The sequence below is a fragment of the Tenrec ecaudatus genome, chromosome 7 (genome assembly GCF_050624435.1).
Source record: "Tenrec ecaudatus isolate mTenEca1 chromosome 7, mTenEca1.hap1, whole genome shotgun sequence".
Lineage (NCBI taxonomy): Eukaryota > Metazoa > Chordata > Mammalia > Afrosoricida > Tenrecidae > Tenrec > Tenrec ecaudatus.
The window spans coordinates 15722560-15743636 of NC_134536.1; the positions used below are offsets into that span (position 1 = coordinate 15722560).

Here is a 21077-nt window from a genome sequence, read left to right on the forward strand (position 1 = left end):
TAGGTTGGTGCTACAGAGGATCTATCAGTCAGTAGGTACAGGTTTGAAAAGAGATGTTTCTGCACGCAGCGTACCGGATACTTTGGGAAAGTGATAAAAACAAAAGCCTAGTTAGGTTCTGGTACCTTCCAGTTCAGATGTAGCTAAAAGTGGACAGGGAAGCAGGTGCACCATGTAACTATCTTTCTTTTTCTCCTGCCTTGTTATTTTGTGGGATGCCTGTTGAGTTGACTTGGACTCAGCAGTCCCATGTGCACAGTAGCACTGACTCACAGGGTTTCCTTGGCTGTGATCTTAACGGGAGAAGATCAACTGGTCTATTCTCCATCAGTGCCTCCTGGTGGGTTCACATCTTTGAGGAGCTCTTAACTCTTACATGACCAGGGCTCCTGGCCTATTCATGGCATGTGAACATGTAGATTTCAAAGAATGAGAAAGTCAAGGGTAACAGGAAGTCTCCAAGAGAGTTGATTTTTATATAACAGAAAGCTCTGTGCCCATGTCCTCTGTATTTCAGAGCACCTTTGTAATCATCATGGCCCTCCCATCCTTTGTTTTTTTTTTCAAAGTCACTTCCATGTAATAGAATTGGAGAAAGGTGTTTTTTTTTTAAATTTAGTTATTCGGTATAGAGATAAAAAGCAAAACAAAACTCACTGCACCGAGTCAATTCTGACTCCTAGAGACCCTATCGGACAGGGTGGGGCTGCCCTTGTGGGTTGTGAAGATTCTAACAATTCACAGGAGTAGGAATGCTTGTCTTTCTCCCGAGGAGTGGCTGGTGGTTTCGAACTATTGACCTTGCAGAGAGCAGACCAACACATAACTCATAACTCTACCGAGACTCCTAGTATAGAGACCGGAAAGCTAAGACCCGGAGAGACTGACTTCCTTAAGATGTCAACATTAGGAGAAGAGACTCTTGGGGTGGCGACCCAGCACATTTTCCCCCCAAATCTGCCTTTTCTCCTTTTAAAACCACCGTCGGCATCAGCAGTGGTGTGGGTTTTCAGAGACAGCGCCTGGGTACTTGCTTCATCGGCCCATTGGTGTGTTGACAGATACCGGACTGACTCTGCAGCTATGATCCACTGGTTGCAATCTACAAAAGACAGGCTCGAATATTGGTCCCAGCAATCTGTGACAGTCCCGCAAGAACTGGAAATGGTCCGTGACCATCTGAATGCTTTCCTGGTAAGCCTAAGAAACAACAGCGTCCGATGCTATTTCATTGTTAATGCAAAGTCCAGACTCCTGCAAAAGTGAACGGAAATAAGCGATGGGTGGACAGACTTCCTAAAGTAAGCTGCCAAGGATTTGTCAGTGGTATAACTCTTTCACGTGTGTTCAGTAATTATACAATTCTACGTGACATGATTAAAATATGGATTGATGTATGTGCTAAAGCCCAACTAATAATAATTAAAAGTTATTATTCTTCAAAATGGCAGGGTCACCTACTCGACAGGAAAGTAATTCATAAGGAATGGATTTCATGTGTGGATTCATCGGGGTCCTTTTGTTTCTCTCTACAATGTTCAGTGTCTCTCCCCATCCCTGAGATGTGTTGTTGTTGTTGTTGTTGTTGTTGTTAGGGTCCAATGAGTCACTTCCAAACCACAGTAACCCTGACCTCCACCGAATGGTCCACTGCCTGGCCGTGCAGTTGTTTCCACGCTTGAGCCCATGGTTGCCGCCCTGGTGTCCATCCATCTCCTTGAGGGCCTTGCTCTTTTCCTCTGTCCCTTCACCTTGCCAAGCATGATGTCCTTCTCCAGGGACTGCTGTCTCCTGACAACACGTCCACAGTGTGTCAGACAAAGTCTGCCCTTTCTTGCTGCTTTGGCTCTGGCCATACTTCTTCCAACACAGAGTTGCCTGTCCTGTGAGCAGTCCACGGTATTTTAAATCCTCTTGTCCAGCACCACAGTTCAAATGTGTCCATTCTTCTTTGGTCTTCCTTATTCAATATTCAACTTTCACATGCGTATGAGGAAATGGAAAATACCATGGCTGGGGTCAGGTGCACCTCAGCCCTCAAAGTATCATCGTTGCTTTCCAACACTCTACAGAGTCCTTGTGCAGCAGATTTACCTAATGCAAGACACCTTTTGATCCCTTGCCTGCTGCTTGCATGAGCAATGGTGGGGGATCCAAAGAAGGCAAAATCCTGACGATTTCTGGAGATGTAGGGGAAAAAATTAGCTCAGGTCATGAACTGATCTCTTGCCTTTAATGAAAGGGCTGATGATTTCAGCCTGCTGATGTGTGCCTTGCTGATTGCTACAGGAGTTTTCTAAAGAAGTGGAGGCCAAGTCTTCCTTGAAATCGTCTGTGCTGAGCACTGGGAACCAGCTTCTCCGACTAAAGAAGGTGGACACTGCTGCCCTGCGGTCGGAGCTGTCCCGCATTGAGAGCCAGTGGACGGAGCTGCTGACACAGATTCCTGTCGTACAGGAGCAGCTCCACCAGGTACAGAAATCCTCGTTGCGTTAGCTACTGGTGGTCTGTTTAAACGCTGTTAACATGCACTCGGGGGCTTGTGCTCACAAATTTAAATCAGCTTGGTCTTGGGCATCTTCTGTCTTTTTCTTCCTCTGTGTTTTGTAAGGAATGGGACAGTTCTACAGTGCCCTGCTCAAATGGTGTGAGTGTGTATGTGTGTGTGTGTGTTTTGAGATTTTTGCCTGTTCTTGTTTCAGCTCCTACTTTCTCCTGGATAAAATGTAGGTAATGATGCATTCCTCATAAAGTGAATAATTATGAAGATCTAATAGCCTAATATATTTAAAAGACCTATTATCTTACCTACACTAGAGCAGCCAAACAAACGAAACCAAACTCACGGCTGCCGAGTCGATACTGACTCATAGCGACCCTGTAGGAGAGGGTAGATTTGCCCCCGTGGGTTTCTAAGACTCTGACTCTTTACAGGAGTAAAAAGCTCTGTGTTTTTTCCATGGAGTATCTGGTGATTTTGAACTGCTGAACTTCTGGTGAGCAGCCCAACGCCACCAGGGCTCCTCCAACAGAGCAGCAGGCACTGAATAAATGTCAGTGCTCCTGTTGTCTGATTATGCCTCCCTCCCTGGCAGGCACAGATGTGTGCTCTTTCTTTCTCTCGACACTCTTCCCTGGATACCGAGTACCCTAGCTGTGGGTCCGATGCACCAGCTGGCCCTTCTTGATCGGCAGCTCTTCATTTCCAGTGGGCAGGGACTACAGCACATCCAACTGTAGGCCCTGAACATCCCAGAGAACTGACCTATAAATATGTTAATTGACTGCTTTTTGTTCCTCTAAATACATATTCACAATAAGGATCTGTGTACATGTTTAATGTATGAAATGAGAGTCTGAATTCTAAGTCTGTTTCAGTTACAGACGGAGGAAATTGGTGAGACTTTTGGAGTAAATTTTAAAGGACCAAAACTCTAGAAAAGGGTCGAGCGTCGTGTGGTATTTTTCAATCTTCTTTTCACAATCCTGAGTCATAATACACAGAGATTTTTCAAGATAATTAATGAAATACATCTGTTGAATGCTTGGCAACTCATAAAACTAGTTGTAAGAGAGGAATGATATTTCCTGATTTCTGGTGTTTTGAGCAATCAGTTCATGTTTATAGTATCGGATGTCTAGTGAACAAGAGGTGACTATCGCTGTTTAATATTTGCCTGACAGTTTGATGCGTCAAGGACGGTTATGATAGCAAAACTGTTTGAGAAGGTGTCACCTCTAAGGGCACATTGAGAGGAATTCATATGGAGATTGTATACGAGCTGAAAGGGTGTTTGCGATTTTCTTGTAAACGCTTTCAGCTGGTTCTGATCTGTCTTGGACAGCTGCAAATGGATAAGCTGCCCTCCCGCCATGCCATAACTGAAGTCATGAGCTGGATTTCCCTGATGGAAAGTGTCATTCAAAAGGATGAGGAGAATATAAAGAACGCCTTAGGTCACAAAGTCCTTCATGAATACCTTCAGAAGTACAAGGTAAGTAACGTTTGAGGGTTAGCTATTCATGTTTTGAAATCATTTGAGTTGAAGCTATCTAAACACTGAAACTACGAGCATCAGAACCTGGAGTTTATGTTCCATACTTAGTGGATCACACACACACCACACACACACACACCACACACACACTGCAAGTAACGACATGCTTGTCCAATACACAAAAGGTGAGTGACTCAACTTCACTCAGAAGCACCCTGAAGGACAGATCTGGTCATCTCTTTCTAAAGCAGCCACAGCCTTGGAGCCCTAGGAAGCCAACAGGCAAGAAAACTTACATAAAGACATGGAAAAGTCATGCAATGTTGCTGTGTTAGTTTGGACAGACTAGAGAAACATATCCAGAGACACTCATATGTGTGTAAGAAAGAGCTTTATATCAAAGAGTAATTGTATATTAAGAAAGCACCCCACCCCATCCAGATCAAGTACATAAGCCCAGTATTGGCTCCTATGTTTGATACCAGTCTATAAAGTCCTCCTCAGACTCATGCAACACACGCAATGACACAGAATACAGGAAATCACAGGCCAGGGGGTGGAAAGTCTTGTGGATTTAGTGGTGGTGCAAGTAACTCAGTGCTGGCAGGGTCTCCACATGGCTCCTCCAGCTCCAAGGTTCGGATTCCATCAGTGAGCTCCATGTCCTTGTCAGCAGGGATGACTCGCAGAAAGACAAAGCAGAGAGAGTGTGTCCTGCCTCCAGTGAGCAATTTATCTCCGTCATGCCTCCAAATGAGGTCATCAAGCTGTGACGTGATTGACAGTCTAGACTCCACCCCCTCCTCAGGTTGACAATAGATTATGTAACTCCCACAATTGGCAACAGATATTGAAGAAAACATTGTGTCGTTTAGGAAATCATAAACAGATTATCAATGCCCTCATACTGAGGTTGTAAACTTTTCCAAGTGGCTATCCTACATTTCACATGTGAGCTTACATAAGACATCAATTTTTACGTATGTTCTTAATTGTGCTAATTTCAACTCAGGATGACACTCTGGACACTGTAGAAGGACTTCCTAGGGCTCCAAGGCTGTGGCTGCTTTAGAAAGAGATGACCAGATCTGTCCTTCAGGTGCTTCTGAGTGAAGTTGAGTCACTCACCTTTTGTGTATTAGACAAGCATGTCCTGACTTGCAGTGTGTGTGTGTGTGTGTGAGGTGTGTGTGTGGTGTGTGTGTGGTGTGTGTGTGTGTGGTGTATGTGTGTGGTTTGTGTGTGGTGCGTGTGGGGGTGTCTGTGGTGTGTGTGTGCTGTGTGTGTGGTGTCTGTGGTGTGTGTGTGTGGGGGGGGGTGTGTGGTGTGTGTGGTGTATGTGTGTGTGGGGGGGGTGTATGTGGTGTGTGTGTGGTCTGTGGTGTGTGTGTGTGGTGTGTGATGGATGTGGTGTGTGTGTGGTGTGTGGTGTGTGTGTGTGTGCGTGTGTGTGCACGTGTGGCGCAGAACCAGGCCGGGTTTCTCTCTGTTGCACACAGAGGCTCATATCTGTAAATACACCCCCCCGACACACACAAACACCACACACACACCACACACACCACACACCCCCACACACACCACATACACACACAGGAACTGAAAATAACCATGACAATATCATGGCTGTGCCATTCGGACTCCATCATGGTTGTGATACGTTACTATGGGAGGTTACTTAAGGTTTTCAAACATCTGATAACATGTGTGCCTTTGGCTTCTCTCCGTGTTCTCCTTCTGTAGGGCTTTAAGATAGACATTAACTGCAAACAATTGACAGTGGACTTTGTGAACCAGTCCGTGCTTCAGATCAGCAGTCAAGATGTGGAAAGTAAGCGCAGCGATAAGACTGATTTTGCGGAGCAACTTGGTGCCATGAATAAAAGTTGGCAAATCCTGCAGAGTCTAGTAACTGAAAAGGTAAGCCAAGTGGCCTACTGCTGCCTCCAGGTACACGAAGATACGGAGAACGGGAGCAGTCTGGTATGTGGCATGTCCCGATGAAGACAAAGCTCATTCAATGAGGGGCACAGCCATCTGGGTCCTGGATTCTTCTGAGGATGCTACCCAAGGAGCATCTCTCTGGCTGTAGCCCTGTGAATCATGCCGATGATGATGCCCCACTACTCTATAGATTGCATGTTACTCCGCATTTTAACAAGTACCTCGTAGTCTATTTGACCTTTTCTCCAGGTTTACTCAAGTTCAGCCTCTGATTACCAAGAGTGGTCATTGGTTTATGCTTTGTAAAATTCAATTTTGTGTTTACCATATATGAAGACACTTCTGAAAGTTGGTAGGAAAAAATGAGATTAAAAGATAACACTAAAAATAAGAATGTCATCTCTCACCATAAGCTCCACCGAGGTCAGGAAACAGTTGTAAGCAGTACTGCCAGCCATGTAGGCCATATTCAGGCTATCAGTGCCGTCTGCTTTACGTTATTAGCGGAGGAAAATGGGAGCCCTCTGGAGATTTTGGATTTTTTTTTTTTAAGATTAGGAAACACTAAGAGGCCAGACGTAGGCAAATCAGGACTGTAAATTGGATGCCCAATGATTTCACGTTGAAATTCTCATAAAATTTCTAATTTGATCAGAGGAAGCAGGAGCCTTGTGATGGCGGAGAAAGACTCTCTGGTGACCCTTTCCTGAGCATTTTTCCGCTAAAGCTTTGGTTAACTTTCATATAATGGACAGATAATCAATACTTATATAACCAACAGGTGTTACCACTTTTAGGCCCACAGAAAGTCAACAAGCAGAATGCCTGAGCAGTCAAAAACGTGTTGCCAGGACCTGTCTTCTTGACTCATCCATCTCCATCTCCTGGTGCCCATTACTTTGTGCTTTGTCTTCTATTTCGATCGATGGTACTTAAAAAACTGTGCTTCATTTTCTATAGTTCTTCTGAGACATGCTTCAGGATCTTGTTTAAAATTTCCATGGAAAGCTTTGCTTTTGTCTGCAACTGATTTGGAGACAACAGTTTTGGCCCCCACCGAGCTGAAAAGTTGCTTTACTTTAATTTTTCAGTCAGAATTGTGCACAGCAGACCCATTGTGATGTTTATGGTTGGCTGTTGTTTCTGCTCTTAATCGTCAGACCTCTTCAATGAGAGCCCAAACAAGATTGATTCTTCTCCTTGCAAACCGATGTGCCCGGTCTGCCACAGTGGGCTTCATTTCCCCGCATTGCCTTTTCCCTTTTTAAAATGAGTTACCCATCTGTGTGCTGCTCATTTCTTGCGAGCAGTGTTCCCATGAACTTTTAGGAAAGCACCAGTCTCCCAAGCTTCAATATGAACTTAATGTTTGTCCCTGCTTCCTTTTAACCGAATTCATGTTGCTCTCATAGGGGCCTCTTTTCAAATGTATGTCTTATCCTTTTTGTGTCTCCAACTAGATGTTGTTCAGACAAGTTATAAAAAAAGAATGTTTATTTTAGTGCCCCTAGTTTTTATTTAAATCATTTTATTGGAAGCTCTCACAACTACCATACCATTCCATAGTTTAAATACATCCAACAGTATTGTACAATTGCTACCACAATCAGTTTCACAACATTTTCTTTTGTCTTGAACTCCTTGATATCAGCCCCCTTGGTCCACGTACTTTTTGGAAGACCCTTCATAGTCCAAGGACTGTATTCTGGTGGGGTAGTGGGTTATGCATTAGGCTGCTAAGCACTTGATGAGCACCCATAAGCCATCAGCTGAGCCACAGGATAAAGATGAGGCTTTCTGCTCCCAGAAAGATTTACCGTCTCAAAATCCCACAGAGGCAGTTCTACCCTGTCCTACGAGTTACTGTGAGTCAGAATTGACTCGATGGAAGGGTGTATATTTGTTTTTAATTTCTTTTTGTTTTGCTTTAATTGGGGTAAACATTCAAATAGTGTAGACTACTACTCAGTCATAGAGAGAAATGACATCCTGACTTGTTCCACAACCTGGACGAGCCTTGAATACATGCTGGGTGCAATCAGTCAGACGCTAGGACAAATGCTATTTGACCCCGCATATATGAAGTACTTGGAATGGACAAATGCATAAGGACAGAAATGTGCTGATGTTTACCAGCATCTGCGGGTGGATGGAGGTTAGGAGAGAATGATGGGCACTGAGTTTCGGCTTAGGGACGGTCTAAACCATGTGAAATGGAATACTGATGATAGTTGTGCAGCATGGTCAATGCCATTGCTTGAAAGTGGCTAAAATAGCAAATGTATTATTCCACACAATTTACCACAATATAAAATTACTGTATTTAGAGAAAATATTGGCTAGAGTAATTTGCCTGTGAATGATTTGATTTTCAAATACAGTTGCAAATGCCCCTTCGTTCTGCTTGTCTAGGTCCAGTTGCTGGAAGGCCTTTTGGAGTCTTGGTCAGATTATGAAAACAATGTGCAAAGTTTGAAAACTTGGTTTGACACCCAGGAGAAGCGACTAAACCAACAACAGCAAATTGGAGATCAGGCTTCAGTTCAGAACGCAATAAAAGAGTGTCAGGTACCGTGGCTGGGGGCGGACACACACAATCAATTTCACACATTCACAGGATGTGGTACGTGGGAGGGGGAGGGGTGGTGGGGGCTGGGAGGGAGTGGGGATTTCCAGACCTTGATGGGAGAATTCGATTTTGGAGGTGTTAGATGTGTGTTTGAGGCCAAGTTTCCCTGGGTTTGCACATATAGAGAGCTTTTAAAATCTTATATTTTTTTCACCTGTGTTTTTGAGTTTGGAATTTGTGAAGATTTTCAAGAGCATTGGTAAGTAGAGAGGACCCCTTTATATTAGTCACAGGATTTAGTGCTTCTCAAGGTTTGCACAGTTTGGTTGAATTCTTTTTATCCATAACGTTTTTATAGAAACCCCAGACATCGCATCATTCTATTCCTATATACTCTAAGATACATCTCTAAATGTCACATGCTCTGATATCACCACTAAAACTTTAATAATAATTCCTATTTAAGGCTCAATCAAAAATCACATGTCCTCAATTATCTTTAATAATGTGGTTGTTTTTTTTTGTTCTAATAGAGAAACAATGTCCACATTCAATATTTGCTTTTTTGGGTGCCGTATGTCTGCTTATAACTGGTGGCATTGTGGCTTACACATTGGGCTGCTAACCAGAAAGTTAGCGGTTTAAGCCCACTAGCCAAGGGGACAAGGTGGGCCTGCCTCCCCCAGCAAAGATTTGCAACCTCTGAAACCCCAGGGGGCAGTAGAGGGTGGCTGTCAGTTGGAATCAACTTCACCGCAGAGCCTTTGGTTTACTGACTGTTGCGGAGAGTGTAGATTGCTCAGCTCTCCTCTGAGCTTCCCGAGTTGGAGTAAGTTCTAGAAGAAGCTTGCTTGCCCTCTGGTCCATAGCCTAAGGGCGGGGGCTTTGTTGGGGGGCAGTGTTCCGTTCTTTTGTTCCGCATTGGGATCCTCCTGGAGTCTTCTTGGTTCACCATGGATGTGAGGGTCAGGGTTCAGGTGGAGCCACCTGGCTCTGGAGGTTTTCCAATCACAGAAGCCTGCACCAAGCATTCTGGGGGATACATAAATTAGGAAATGAGAGGGATTACAGATAATGCTGTGGTAAAAATTTAAATAACTGAGTCATAGGCAACATGTTACAGATTAACTGTGACTGTCTCAAGAACCCATGCAATCGTGAGGCAGTTCTACAGGCAGCTCCCCTCCCCAAATCTTGTGTTGTAGAGTCTACATTTCAAAATCAAAGGCTTTAAGCAATGATTTCCTCATCCTGTGCGCACGCGCTCTCTCTCTCTCTCATTTCTCCTGGGGGTGCAAATGTGAAGAGAGACACACTGAATTTCCCAATCACAGTTTTTAAGCCCAGAAAAGGACAGATGGACGTTGTTTGGGCTGGATCTCTTAGCTGATGGACTACAGTTTTGAGGTACATAAAAATGACAAGGAAACAACGCTGCTTAGAGAAATACCTTGGAGGAAAAGACAAAAAAGCCTCTCCTCGGAAAATGAATGTGCAAAAGACTACAGAGCACAGAACAGGGTCCACTAGAGTAATAGGGTTACCAACTTTCCAGATGTCTGTTCTATTTCTAATTAAGGCCAATAAATTCTATAAATAGCCAAGAAGCCAGCATCTCTTTCTTTTTTTTTAAAGGCTGAGAAAGCAGACCTCCTGACAAGTTCCTAAATTAAAAGATTTCCCATGAAATGTAAAGATACGTTCCAGTGTTGTCTTCAGCAAGATGTGCACTTCGTCATGACGGTGCTGTGCTCAGCTTGGCTTTGGGAAAACCGAAATCAGGCCTTGCTGTGACTCCGTCTATGCTCTTTCCTTTCCCTTTTCCTCTGGCTATGTATTTTCTTTTCTTTACGTCTTTACATTCCATCTGTTCTTCCGTCCCTCTCTTCTATTTAACAAAGCACACACTGCTAGCTAGGAAATACAGCAGAAGTGCGGCCAAGTTTGTCTACGTGTAGGACCCACGTTTGGTCTAGCAGAGAAACAGGTCAGGCAGTGTCAGGAGCTGGCTAGGTCCTTGTTGTTGTTGGGTGTCCTTGGGTCGACTGCAGCACATCGCTGCTCAGTTTCCCGGGCTGTAACCTTCCTGGAAGCAGTTTGCCGTGTTTGGTCCCACAGAGCACATACACTGGGTACCTTTGAACTATAAAGCTTCTGGTTAGCAGTCCAGTGCTGGGCCCTTGGCACGACCAGGGCTCCGTCCGCGTGTTTTAAAGGACACTGTGCTGGGATCAACACGCCTGGGCTGTGCTAGGAGTCGGTGTGCTGATGCATGATCAGCAGTCGCAGTGGGTTTCCCTGGGATTTCCAAATGGTCCGAGCGCTGACGAATAACCTGAATGTTGGCAGTTTGAACAAAGCCCAGTGATCCGTTTCCATAAATCCGACAGCCAAGAAAGACCACGAAGCTGTTCTACTCTGTCACAAGTGAGGTCGCCGGGAGTCAGGATCCTCTCCAGGGCACCGGCCATATTAATGGCCATTGGGTTTTTTATTTTGGTAAAGCCTTGCCAAGTGAAAAGCCATGTGTGCCGAGTAAAAGGCACCAAGGAAAGGAGCCCACCAGGATATTTCAGGGAACTGCCTGCAGATCCCCACAGCGCAGCCGGCAGCTTCCATTTGGTACCACCACGGACCTCTATAAAATGTACTCTCCTTTGTGAGAAATGGCTCCCTGGGCCGAAATGTGAAATTCAAGCCAGCTTGCTTAAGTCAGTGACAGGACGCAAGCTGGGTTTGATACAAAGTTTGCATATTTTCCCAGTCTTTTCGGGGTGATTTATGCGTTTAAACCAACACAAAAGCTGAGGTGGATGAATTGACCCAAGTTGGTAATGATTTAGTATGGCAAAATTCTGTTTGACTTTTCTTTTCACTGATCAGAGACGGAGTCACTGTTTAATTCTTATTGAAAGGGAGAGAAACACACACCTTTGGTACCGAAGGTGGATTTTAATCCTGTGTCCCACCCAGGCTTTGCACGTATGCAAATATCACTATGTAGAGCACTTTAGACGTGTGTTTTTAAGAAATGGATTCTGTGGGTCATGTCATTCTCTGAAGGTAATAGCTGTGGGTCAGCAAGGGCACATTTCATGTTCAGAGGTCAAATATTTGACTCACCCTAAAGTCATTGAGAAGGTAATTCATCGTTTTTAAAAACCTTTTGATAAATAAATTGAAAAATCCTTGAATAACTCATTTAATGACACTTTCTATATAGAATAAAAGACCTCTAACCCAGTAATAACTGTATTCCTTCTGGATAATTATCAAAGCTGTCAAAGTATGGGCTGAATTATAGGGTGGACATGAGAGAATATTAAAAGCAGAATGATCTCATTAATAATTACTTCATAATAACAATTACTGGAAGTCAGTAACCTCAGAGGCTTGGGTCCCTTGTCAGACACCACCAGCTCTGTGGCCCCAGTCAGCTATGTGACTTGAATGACTACTCATCCGGTTATACAGTGTGGATAGCGAAATCAGCCTACCTGGATGAAATGTTCAGTTTCAGATGTTATTAAGATGCACGTTTGGATTATGACATAGATTTACCTCAGTATTAGCTCAAAACATCTCCCGTTTTGTATGTTTTCTGAGCAATTCACATGAACAGATTTAATCCTTGAAGAAAAAGATAATGCAAAACATGCTACCACTTCCAACATACTTTCTCTCCTTGTAACTCCGGGGAGAAAGAAAAACAAACATATTTCCATGTCTTTATCTTACAGATAATCAACGTTTACATTTTAGGGTTCAGCCAGTTTCTCACAAGAATAAAACAAAATAACACATCTTAAGGTTTTTAAAAATTATTATTTTATTGTCCAAAATAATAACACCGTGAAGACCCTCTTCTGAGAGTCATTTTGGAAGTGACCTGGGCTAATAACAGATGTTTGGGCAGTGGGACCCCCAGGACGTACTTTCACTGTACCCCCACAGAGCCCCATAAATGAACCATTTTAAATGACCAGCAACATTTTTTAAAACCTTTCAGGATCTGGAAGATTTGATTAAAGCAAAAGAAAAAGACGTAGAGACCATTGAACAGAATGGATTTGCTTTGATTCAGAACAAGCAAGAAGAAGTGACCGGTGGTGTCAGGTGCACGCTGCGGGAGCTTGCCCAGACCTGGGCAGATCTGGACCACAAGGTAATGTTGCTTATGCTGGGTGGATGCCAACCAAGGCCATGTTGGGTAGCTTACATACAACTCTAAGTTTGGGCTTCATTAGCATTTCTGAGCAGGTAATTATCAAGTCTATGCGTCAACTCTTTATACTGTTAAATCTATTTTATGTACCTCTGAAGGATAACAATAGCAACAGCTCTAACTTCTAGAGTCTGCTATGAAGTAAACTTTATTATCGTTCCTTCACTTTCTCCATGCTCACGGTGATCAATACCATCTAGGCACAGACAACTCTCCACTGCAGACCCCCAGTTGGGCCTTTTCTCCTGAACTCTAGGTCAAGACAGGGCCATGGTGAGGGACAGGGAGAGAAAGAGACAGTCAGTCACTGCGGTTCTTATTAAGAGCCATGGAGTCCATTCCCACTCATAATGGCTGTTTTCGTACAATGGCATGAAACCGCCAAGTGCTGTGCCATCCTCCCAAGTGCTGCTATGTTGGAGCCCATCGCTGCAGTCCCTGTGCCAGCCCATCTGGTTCAGGACCTTCCTCTGGTCTGCTGACTCTCTACCAAGCATGATGTCCTTCTCCAGAGACTGGCCGCTCATGATAGCATTTGTACAGTCCGTGAGATAAGATATTTCTATCCAACCATTACATTTCTCCATCGGCATGACAACTGAAATTTCCAAGATCAAAACTAACTCTTAGTCTTCCTCCACTAACCTACACCTTCTGTCATCTCAGCTAACGACAGCTCCATCTTTCTAGCTGCTTGACTGTCCGGCACACGTCACAGTCACTCTTAACTCCCTTCCTTCTTTCACATAGCACAACCAGTGTCTCAGCAAACCTCATTAACTCTCCATTCCGAACAGGGAGAGGATCCAACACCCTTCTCCAACTTGCCTTTTTTTATGACACGTATTAATCTGGTAGGCATGTCTCGGTCACCATCAACGAATAGTACTGAAATATTACTGAATGTTACCCTGTCACTGACAAAAAAGACATGTATATGCCCACCGTTGAGGAGACTGGGAGTTTGAATTCAGGGCCTTGGTTCTAGGGGAAGCTTGTCTGTCAGCTCTGGAGAAAGGCCCTGTCTCTTCAGTGTCTGCCTCCTGCCTCCGTGAGATCTCCTTGTGCCCTGGCATCTCTCTAACCCACTCTCTTCTCTGTTCACTTGCTCAATCCCTCGCTTTTACATGCATTTAAATATATTCATATCTAATCTCTCAAACCCACTGCTAGGAAAGTCACTCTGACTCACAATCCTAAGTATCATGCAAAGGTACATATATTGACATCAGTATGCTCTGTGTGTATACACAGATATGAATCATTTTGTATCCTGGGACCAATCTAGGTAGATGGACTGTACACCTTTTTCATTCTAATCGTTTGATTGTGGTTAATTCTCATAACGTCTGTTAGTTTCTTCACCTGTAAAACAAAGGTACCGTACATACTCGAGTATAAGCCGACCTGATTATCAGCCATGGCACCTAATTTTACCACAAAAACTGCATTAAAAATGTGCTGACAAAAACTCAGCTTATTCACGAGTATATATGGTAATGATTATACCGACCTCATCGAGCTGATATAAGAGCTACTGTCCTAGATACACTTAAAGCATCCATTCAACAGATTTCCTCAACAGAGATCCTGAGATTTTAACTGTATTGCCGTCTTTTCCCTTGGATGCCCATATCCACACATCGCTTTAAGTATTTGAGTTTGCAAGTAAGATGGACATGCATTGTGCAGTTACCACATTTTATCTTTCAAGTCTTTTATCTATTTATTACACCTGGTGAGGTTCAGTGCGCCCACCCCTTGGGTATGGAGTCATTCTGTCTATTTTGTGCTTATGGACCATTGTCTTTCTGAAAAGGCTGGTCAGTTAAAGATGCTGCTGATGTCAGTGCTGGACCAGTGGAATGATCACAAAGTGGCCTTTGACAAGATCAACAGCTACCTCATGGAGGCCAGATACTCCCTCTCCCGATTGCGCCTGCTGACTGGCTCCCTGGAAGCCGTGAAGGTTCAAGTAGAGAGCCTGCAGGTAAGAAATGAATGTCACTCGTCCATAGCATTCTTTCCATTGAAAGAAAGCCAACACTGAGAAAGTGCCAACCCCATCCTGTCTGGGGAAATAGGGCCATATGCTGTTTAGATTTAGTGGCAGCTGACCCCCTTTATCTGCTTGGGGTCCTCCCCAAGACCCCAGGGGATGGCTCTCACTGAAGCTGGTGTCCAATGTGTGCATAGGGCAGGCAGCCAGGCAGGCGGCTGGGGCATGCAGCCCTTACCTACGGCAGCTGCTCACCTGCCGGAGTTCTCCAGGCTCACGCCCAGTACAGGAGTGGGGTTTCACCACGTGACTCAGAAAGGCAGCTCGAAATAGAAATATGTTGGCACCAGAAAACAAAGGCGAGTATGATTTTAGCTGGCCTGCTCTACTTGATACTCAGTTCCACTTCGCCTGTGGGCACAGGCGTTTTGCTTAGCTGGTATAAAACGAAAAGATTATTAAGATTCTCTTAAATACAAAAAATGTATTTTATAAAGCGCTTTTATTGTTGCCTTCCTCCTTATCTGCGGTTTGCCTGTGGTCAACCATGAGCCAAAAATCTTCAATGGAAAATGCCAGAATACACAGTTGATGCCACTCTGAGTAATAGGACCGTATCTCATGCCATCGTGGCGCCTGCTCCATCCAACCTGGGATGAGAGTCACCCTCTGGTCCAGCCTTTCCACAGTTACCTTCCCATTAGTCACTGAGCCAATTGGCTATCAGATTGATTTTCCTAGTATCACAGTGCTTGTGTTCCAGTGACCCTCCCTTTATTTAATAACTGTTCACTTCTATTATCATTAGTGTTGGTCTCTCTCTGTGCCTCATTTATAAATTAAACTTTATCATAGTTATGCGTGTAAAATCATCTCTCAGTATCTGTGGGTGATTGGCTTTTCCTACACTATCTACTCACACTGAAATCCACAGATATTCAACTCTGCAAATTCTCAAGTCCTTTATTTAAAATGTCATGTCCTTGGGATCTGGCCTAGTAGGGAACACCTCACCATCATCGAGAAAGTCCAGCTAATTAGCGACCCTATAGGTGGACTGCCCCTGTGGATTTCCAGCTCCTCGTGGGAGTAGAAAGCCTCTTCTTGCTCCTATAGAGTGACTGGGTGCTTTTGAATTGCTGACCTGGAAGTTAGCAGACCACTTTGTAATAACTGCATTTCCAGGGCTCTAGAAAAGGTCAGAGTGTTGGCATATAACCTATACACATCCTCCCTTATAATTTAAATCATCAACAAACAAAGAAACAAACAAACAAACTCATGGCCATGGAGTCAGTTCTGACTTATAGCAACCCTACTCATGGCCATAGAGTCAGTCCTGACTTATAGCAATCCAGGGTAGAACTGCCCTGGATTTTGAGACTTTTAATCTTTATGGGGTCAGACAGTCTCATCTTTCTCCCACATGGCGACTGGTAGGCTCGAACCTCTTACCTTGGATTGCCAGGTCAGTGTGTAGGCCACTACACCACCAGAGGTCCTGTAAATCATCTCTAGATTACTTATGACACCTTCTGCTGCTACTATTAGGTGTCATTGAGTCAGTCCCAGCTCATAGTGACCCTGTGTCCAACCCAGGGAAACGCTGCCTGATCCTGCACCGTCTTCACAATTGTTCCTGTGCTTTAGCCTGATAATGGTTAGTGCCATGTCCGTGCTCTCTCAATAGCACTTTATGACCCCTCTTAGCTGTTGAGGGACTATGTTGGCCATGTAATTGGTTTAGTTTGGTTTTCTGAATATGCCAGTCTGTGATTGGTTAAACCCACAGATGCTTGTAACCTGGGGACACAGAGCGTTGACTGTATCAGAAAAAAAAGCATCATCCATGTAGGGCTCCTATTACCCAAGAGTTCTGGCATCTACAGGGTGGGTATAAGGACTTATCTTCTGTGGGTAAGAGAAGAAGACTGCTGTACATACCAGGAGCCCTGGCTGTCTAGTGGCCACTCATTGGTCTGCTAACCACAGGGTCAGCAGTTCAAAACCACCCGCCGATCTTCAGGAGACAGATGAGGCTTTCTAGTCCTGTAAGGAGTTACAGTGGCATAAGCTCACAGGAACAGTTCTGCCCGATCCTATAAGGTCACTATGAGCTGGCATTGACTTGCTGACAGTGAGTTTGTTGTTGTTTTTCACTGTACGTTTCAGTGTTTCCCAACGTGGGTGTTATTTCCTGCTATTTGGAGGTGTATGTGTGTGGGAGGGGGGTTGTTTCAGGAACGATCCAGGATCTACACTTTATCCTGGATTGTGGGCTAGAGTACAAATGTCTTTAATTGCCAGGGGGACACGGATTTTTTTTTTTTTAAGTTTGGGAACCCATGGAAATCTGCCCCGATAGTGTCCACTGTTGCTCCCTTTTACATCTTCTTTTTCTCTTTTGATCTTGCTGCTCCAAGTACGTTCTAAAGGATTAAAAAGAAAACTATGAAAAATAGCCAAAATGGGTAAACTTTGTCTAAGCTCTGAAGCCGTTGTTTGCGAGGGCCCCTCACTGACAATGGGGGCACAGAGCCGTCTTTCCTGTGCCCACATCGTGTTTGGTTTCCCCACACCCTTGCTCACTTCTCTCCCCTGGAATGATTCTGGGGCTGTTTTCGCAGAGCTCAGGGCACTTCTCTCAAAGTAGCTGCCACCTACTGCCCTGCCCTCGCCCCTGAATGCCTGGTCCGTGCCTTCCCCCACCCCGACCCCACCTGTCACTGCTCTGTCTTCTTTGACTCCGTAGCACAGTGGCGTGGGCAGGTAGGGCAGGGGCGACAGTAAGCTTTGAGGGACTGCATGCCAGGAGTAACCCAGCATGCATTTTCTCACACCCCATCCACAAGTCCAATTTCATGTTGTGGATTTTCTTTCCAGCTGTTTTCTTAAAGAAATGAGTTTGATGGAAGGTGGGTGAGGGTGGGGGTGGGGGTGGATGAAATGTGCGTATATCGTTTTTCTAAATTTTAAATGGTTGTTTTTAAAACCTAAGCCAAGTTTACTTGGGAAACAGAAAAAGAAAAATGACATCATAATTCTGAAGACCTTAAAAGTACTTTTTAATATGCCCCACGTTCAACACCCGAAAGCACTGTCTTAACAAATGCAAGAAAAGGCGAAGGATTTCTTTTTTCCTCAAATAGTTTGATTTGAGGCAATCAGACACAGCACTGAGTTTGTGCTGCCAGAACCCTTTTTTCGAGGTCTACTAAGAACTGAGTCTCTCAACCCAGCGCTCTTTCTAAGGAAGCATTTTTCTCCCAGGCCCCTCCCTGGCTCTTGGTCAGAAGACTCTGTCCTGTGTCACCATTCTTTGCAAGAAAAACATACCTAGAGATGGTACCTAGATATGCTGCTCAGAACAAGTCCTCAAGCTCTGGCTTATTAAGATGTGCTTATCAGCAGTTTATGATAGAAAGACTCTAGGTGTGTATGAATGCAATGCTGTTGTTGCTGTCGGGGGCCCTTGATGTTGACTTCCACCCACCCCAGGTAACCAGAGAACTGCCCTGTAGGGGCTCCCAGGCTGTCATCTTGACAGGAACAGATTTCGTAGGTCTCCCTCCTGTGCAACTGCAGGATGTGCTTGGCTGATCAACCTTTCAGTTCATGCTACAGGGCCTAAACATTGTGCTCTAATTGTTGTGCCTTGTCAGAGTCTGGCAGCTTGTACACATGCCTTGACCGTGGACCCCTACTGGGGAAGGGGCAAGAACACCCCCAGTACCACCACCAGGCAATGGTGGTTGGGGCTTGCTGGGGAGTCAGCACCAGCTCTTGATGACCTTGAATACAACCCAGTGAAACCTTGCCCCTGCCTTTTCCAGCGAAGAATCCCTTCTTCCATCTAGAAAGACAAAATCCTAAAAAGAGAAGACACATTGATAGAAAACTTAACAAAGCACTGAGGCAAATCTGCGCATCATATACGTGTTGCATGCACTTATTTATGAAAAGACCTGTGACTTTATACTTGGTAATGGCCATGAAAATCAGATGACATAATTTCTCGTATGTTCTCCTTGGACAGAGCCTTCAGGATGATCTAGAGAAACAAGAGACGAGCTTACAGAAGTTTGACTCTGTCACCAACCAACTCTTAAAAGAGTGTCACCCACCTGTGACAGAAACCCTTAGCAACACGCTGAAGGAGGTCAATATGAGGTATGGGAGATGCGCGTTTTACTGTTGTGAGTTATTTGTACCGCAGCCTCCTTACAAAGGAGGATGTAATCCGAACTGCCTGTCATGTAATCTGAGTCTAGTCTATGAATGTTTCAATTGTCAGGAAGTGAGTTTGAGGATAAGTAAGCATGAGGGAAGCTACATAGAAAGAAATCGGATCTGTTTTGCTGCCAAACTTTGCCCGCATCCCCACCATCGGCCCTGGATCTGTCAGATTGTGATGACCACTTCTCAGTGTTCCATCCCTGTCCCCCTTTCATGTGCCGATGATGCACAGTCCTGAGAAGTGAGATAGTCGACTGCCCCATTTGGGGAGAAGGGTGGCCCGCTCATGATATTGACTCTTGCTTCCAGATGGAACCACTTGCTGGAAGAGATAGGTGAGCAGCTCCACTCCAGCAAGGCCCTGCTTCAGCTCTGGCAAAGGTACAAGGACTATTCCCAACAGTGTGCGTCCACCATTCAGCAGCAGGAAAGTCGAAGCAATGAGCTGCTGAAGGCCGCCACCAACAAGGACATTGGGGATGAAGAAGTCGCCGTGTGGATTCAAGACTGCAACGTATGTTCAGGAACTGTGTCTCTCTAACCTGCCTTTCTCACACGTCACATGCACATCGGGCCGGTGGAGACGTGTGCCAGCTTTGGGTGTATCTCAGTGTGTGAAACAGTTATGAGAGAGAGAGAAGGCAGGAGAGGAGAGAGAAGTTTTAACTATCTAAGGGCCTGGTTGGTTCTCGAATACAGTTGTACTTGGATCCAATCAAAGAGGACCCTCTCCATGGCTCATTTTTAGAGAGTTGAGTTCCCACGCTCCCCAATGGAGCGCACGTGAAAGATTCAGGTTATCGTTTGGCCTGAGATGGTCACGATAAAAAAAATGACCATGGTAGGAATGATTCTGTGATCTTTTGAGAATCCAGGGTTGAAGGCATTGCCCATTTGGTAGAAAACAGCCTCTCTCTCCTGTCTTATTGATGTAAAACCACAAAACCAACCTTACTGCCATCAAGTCAACATGGAGTCATAGTGTCCCGATAGGCTATCGTAGAACTGCCCCCTTAGAGTATCCATGACTAAGTTCTATTGACGCTGACAGCCCACGCCTGTCCGCTGGAGCGTTGCTGGTGGGTTGGAACCACTGACTTTATGTTTGGTGGCAAAGCACTTTAACTTCAGCACCAGCAGGTCTCCTGATTAATAGATATATTTCATCTTAATAGCTTTTGAATATGTTTCCTTTTCATTTTAGCAACCAGTAACCGACTTCAAGCCTTGTCTTATCCTTCACATAGAACCCAAATACGCAAACAGACCCACTGCTTAAGCTTCGCTGGCTGTGTCTTCGGTGTCAGTCACCAGCAACAGGGCTCTCTCCAGACCCTTTGTCATCAATCAGCTGTCCTCTCTCCATCGTAGAAAGAACGTGCCTGGCTGGTGTGACTGCTAATGTATTAGACTGCTTACCGAGAGGCTGGAGGTTCAAATTCACCCTAGTGTCTCAGAGGAAAGACGTGGCAATCTACTGCCCCCCCCCACACTCAGCCATTGAAAACCTCTGAGACACAAATGGTCGCCATGAGTCAGATTGTGTCATTGTAGACGGAAACTGGACTCAGGGATATTCCATTGGGTTTTCATTTTTGAGCAGAGAAGGGCTGTCCCAACAAAACTGAAGCTAGAGATGCCCTACAAAACCAATGACGATGTTGTGTCATTCAAACTGCCAGGAGTGGGGGGCAGGGGGGTCGGGTCTCCATGTCCCCACTGTGGGAGGTAGGTCCTGTTGTGCGGCCACAAGAAGGGGCTTCAGCAGGTTGATGGAAAAAGGAAATGAAAAAATAATGGAGTTTTTCCAACAACTTTTTGAAGGCTTCTTGCATATACAGAAGATACTAATAATAAACTCATTCTTCACGTAGACGGTAATAATATTAAATAGGAAAAAAAAGAACAGAGCAGTGTGCTGTAACTTGAGTACCAGTGACATGAAGAGACAGGGGCACCAAAATAATGTTCTTTTTTTTCTGGTGTATGTGTGCGTCTCTGCATATTCCCATGAACTGTTTGCTTTCTTACAATCAAAATCATACACTGGATTTTCCTCCCAAAGCTATGTATTTAATTTTTTTACACAACAACCTTATCACCTTC

General features: G+C 44.7%; 1 protein-coding gene across 4 annotated transcripts in view; it reads left to right on the forward strand.

The window, feature by feature from the left end:
• The window catches only part of LOC142453242 (nesprin-1-like), a 190129-nt gene that overhangs the window by 66427 nt on the left and 102625 nt on the right, over positions 1-21077 (forward strand). For all 4 annotated transcript variants that reach the window (XM_075554360.1, XM_075554362.1, XM_075554363.1 and 1 more), the window contains 9 exons: positions 1062-1194; positions 2290-2472; positions 3846-3995; positions 5742-5918; positions 8355-8510; positions 12521-12676; positions 14556-14726; positions 18772-18905; positions 19281-19485. In XM_075554360.1, coding sequence (XP_075410475.1) covers positions 1062-1194; positions 2290-2472; positions 3846-3995; positions 5742-5918; positions 8355-8510; positions 12521-12676; positions 14556-14726; positions 18772-18905; positions 19281-19485 — 1465 coding nt within the window. The remainder of the gene's footprint in view (positions 1-1061; positions 1195-2289; positions 2473-3845; positions 3996-5741; positions 5919-8354; positions 8511-12520; positions 12677-14555; positions 14727-18771; positions 18906-19280; positions 19486-21077) is intronic.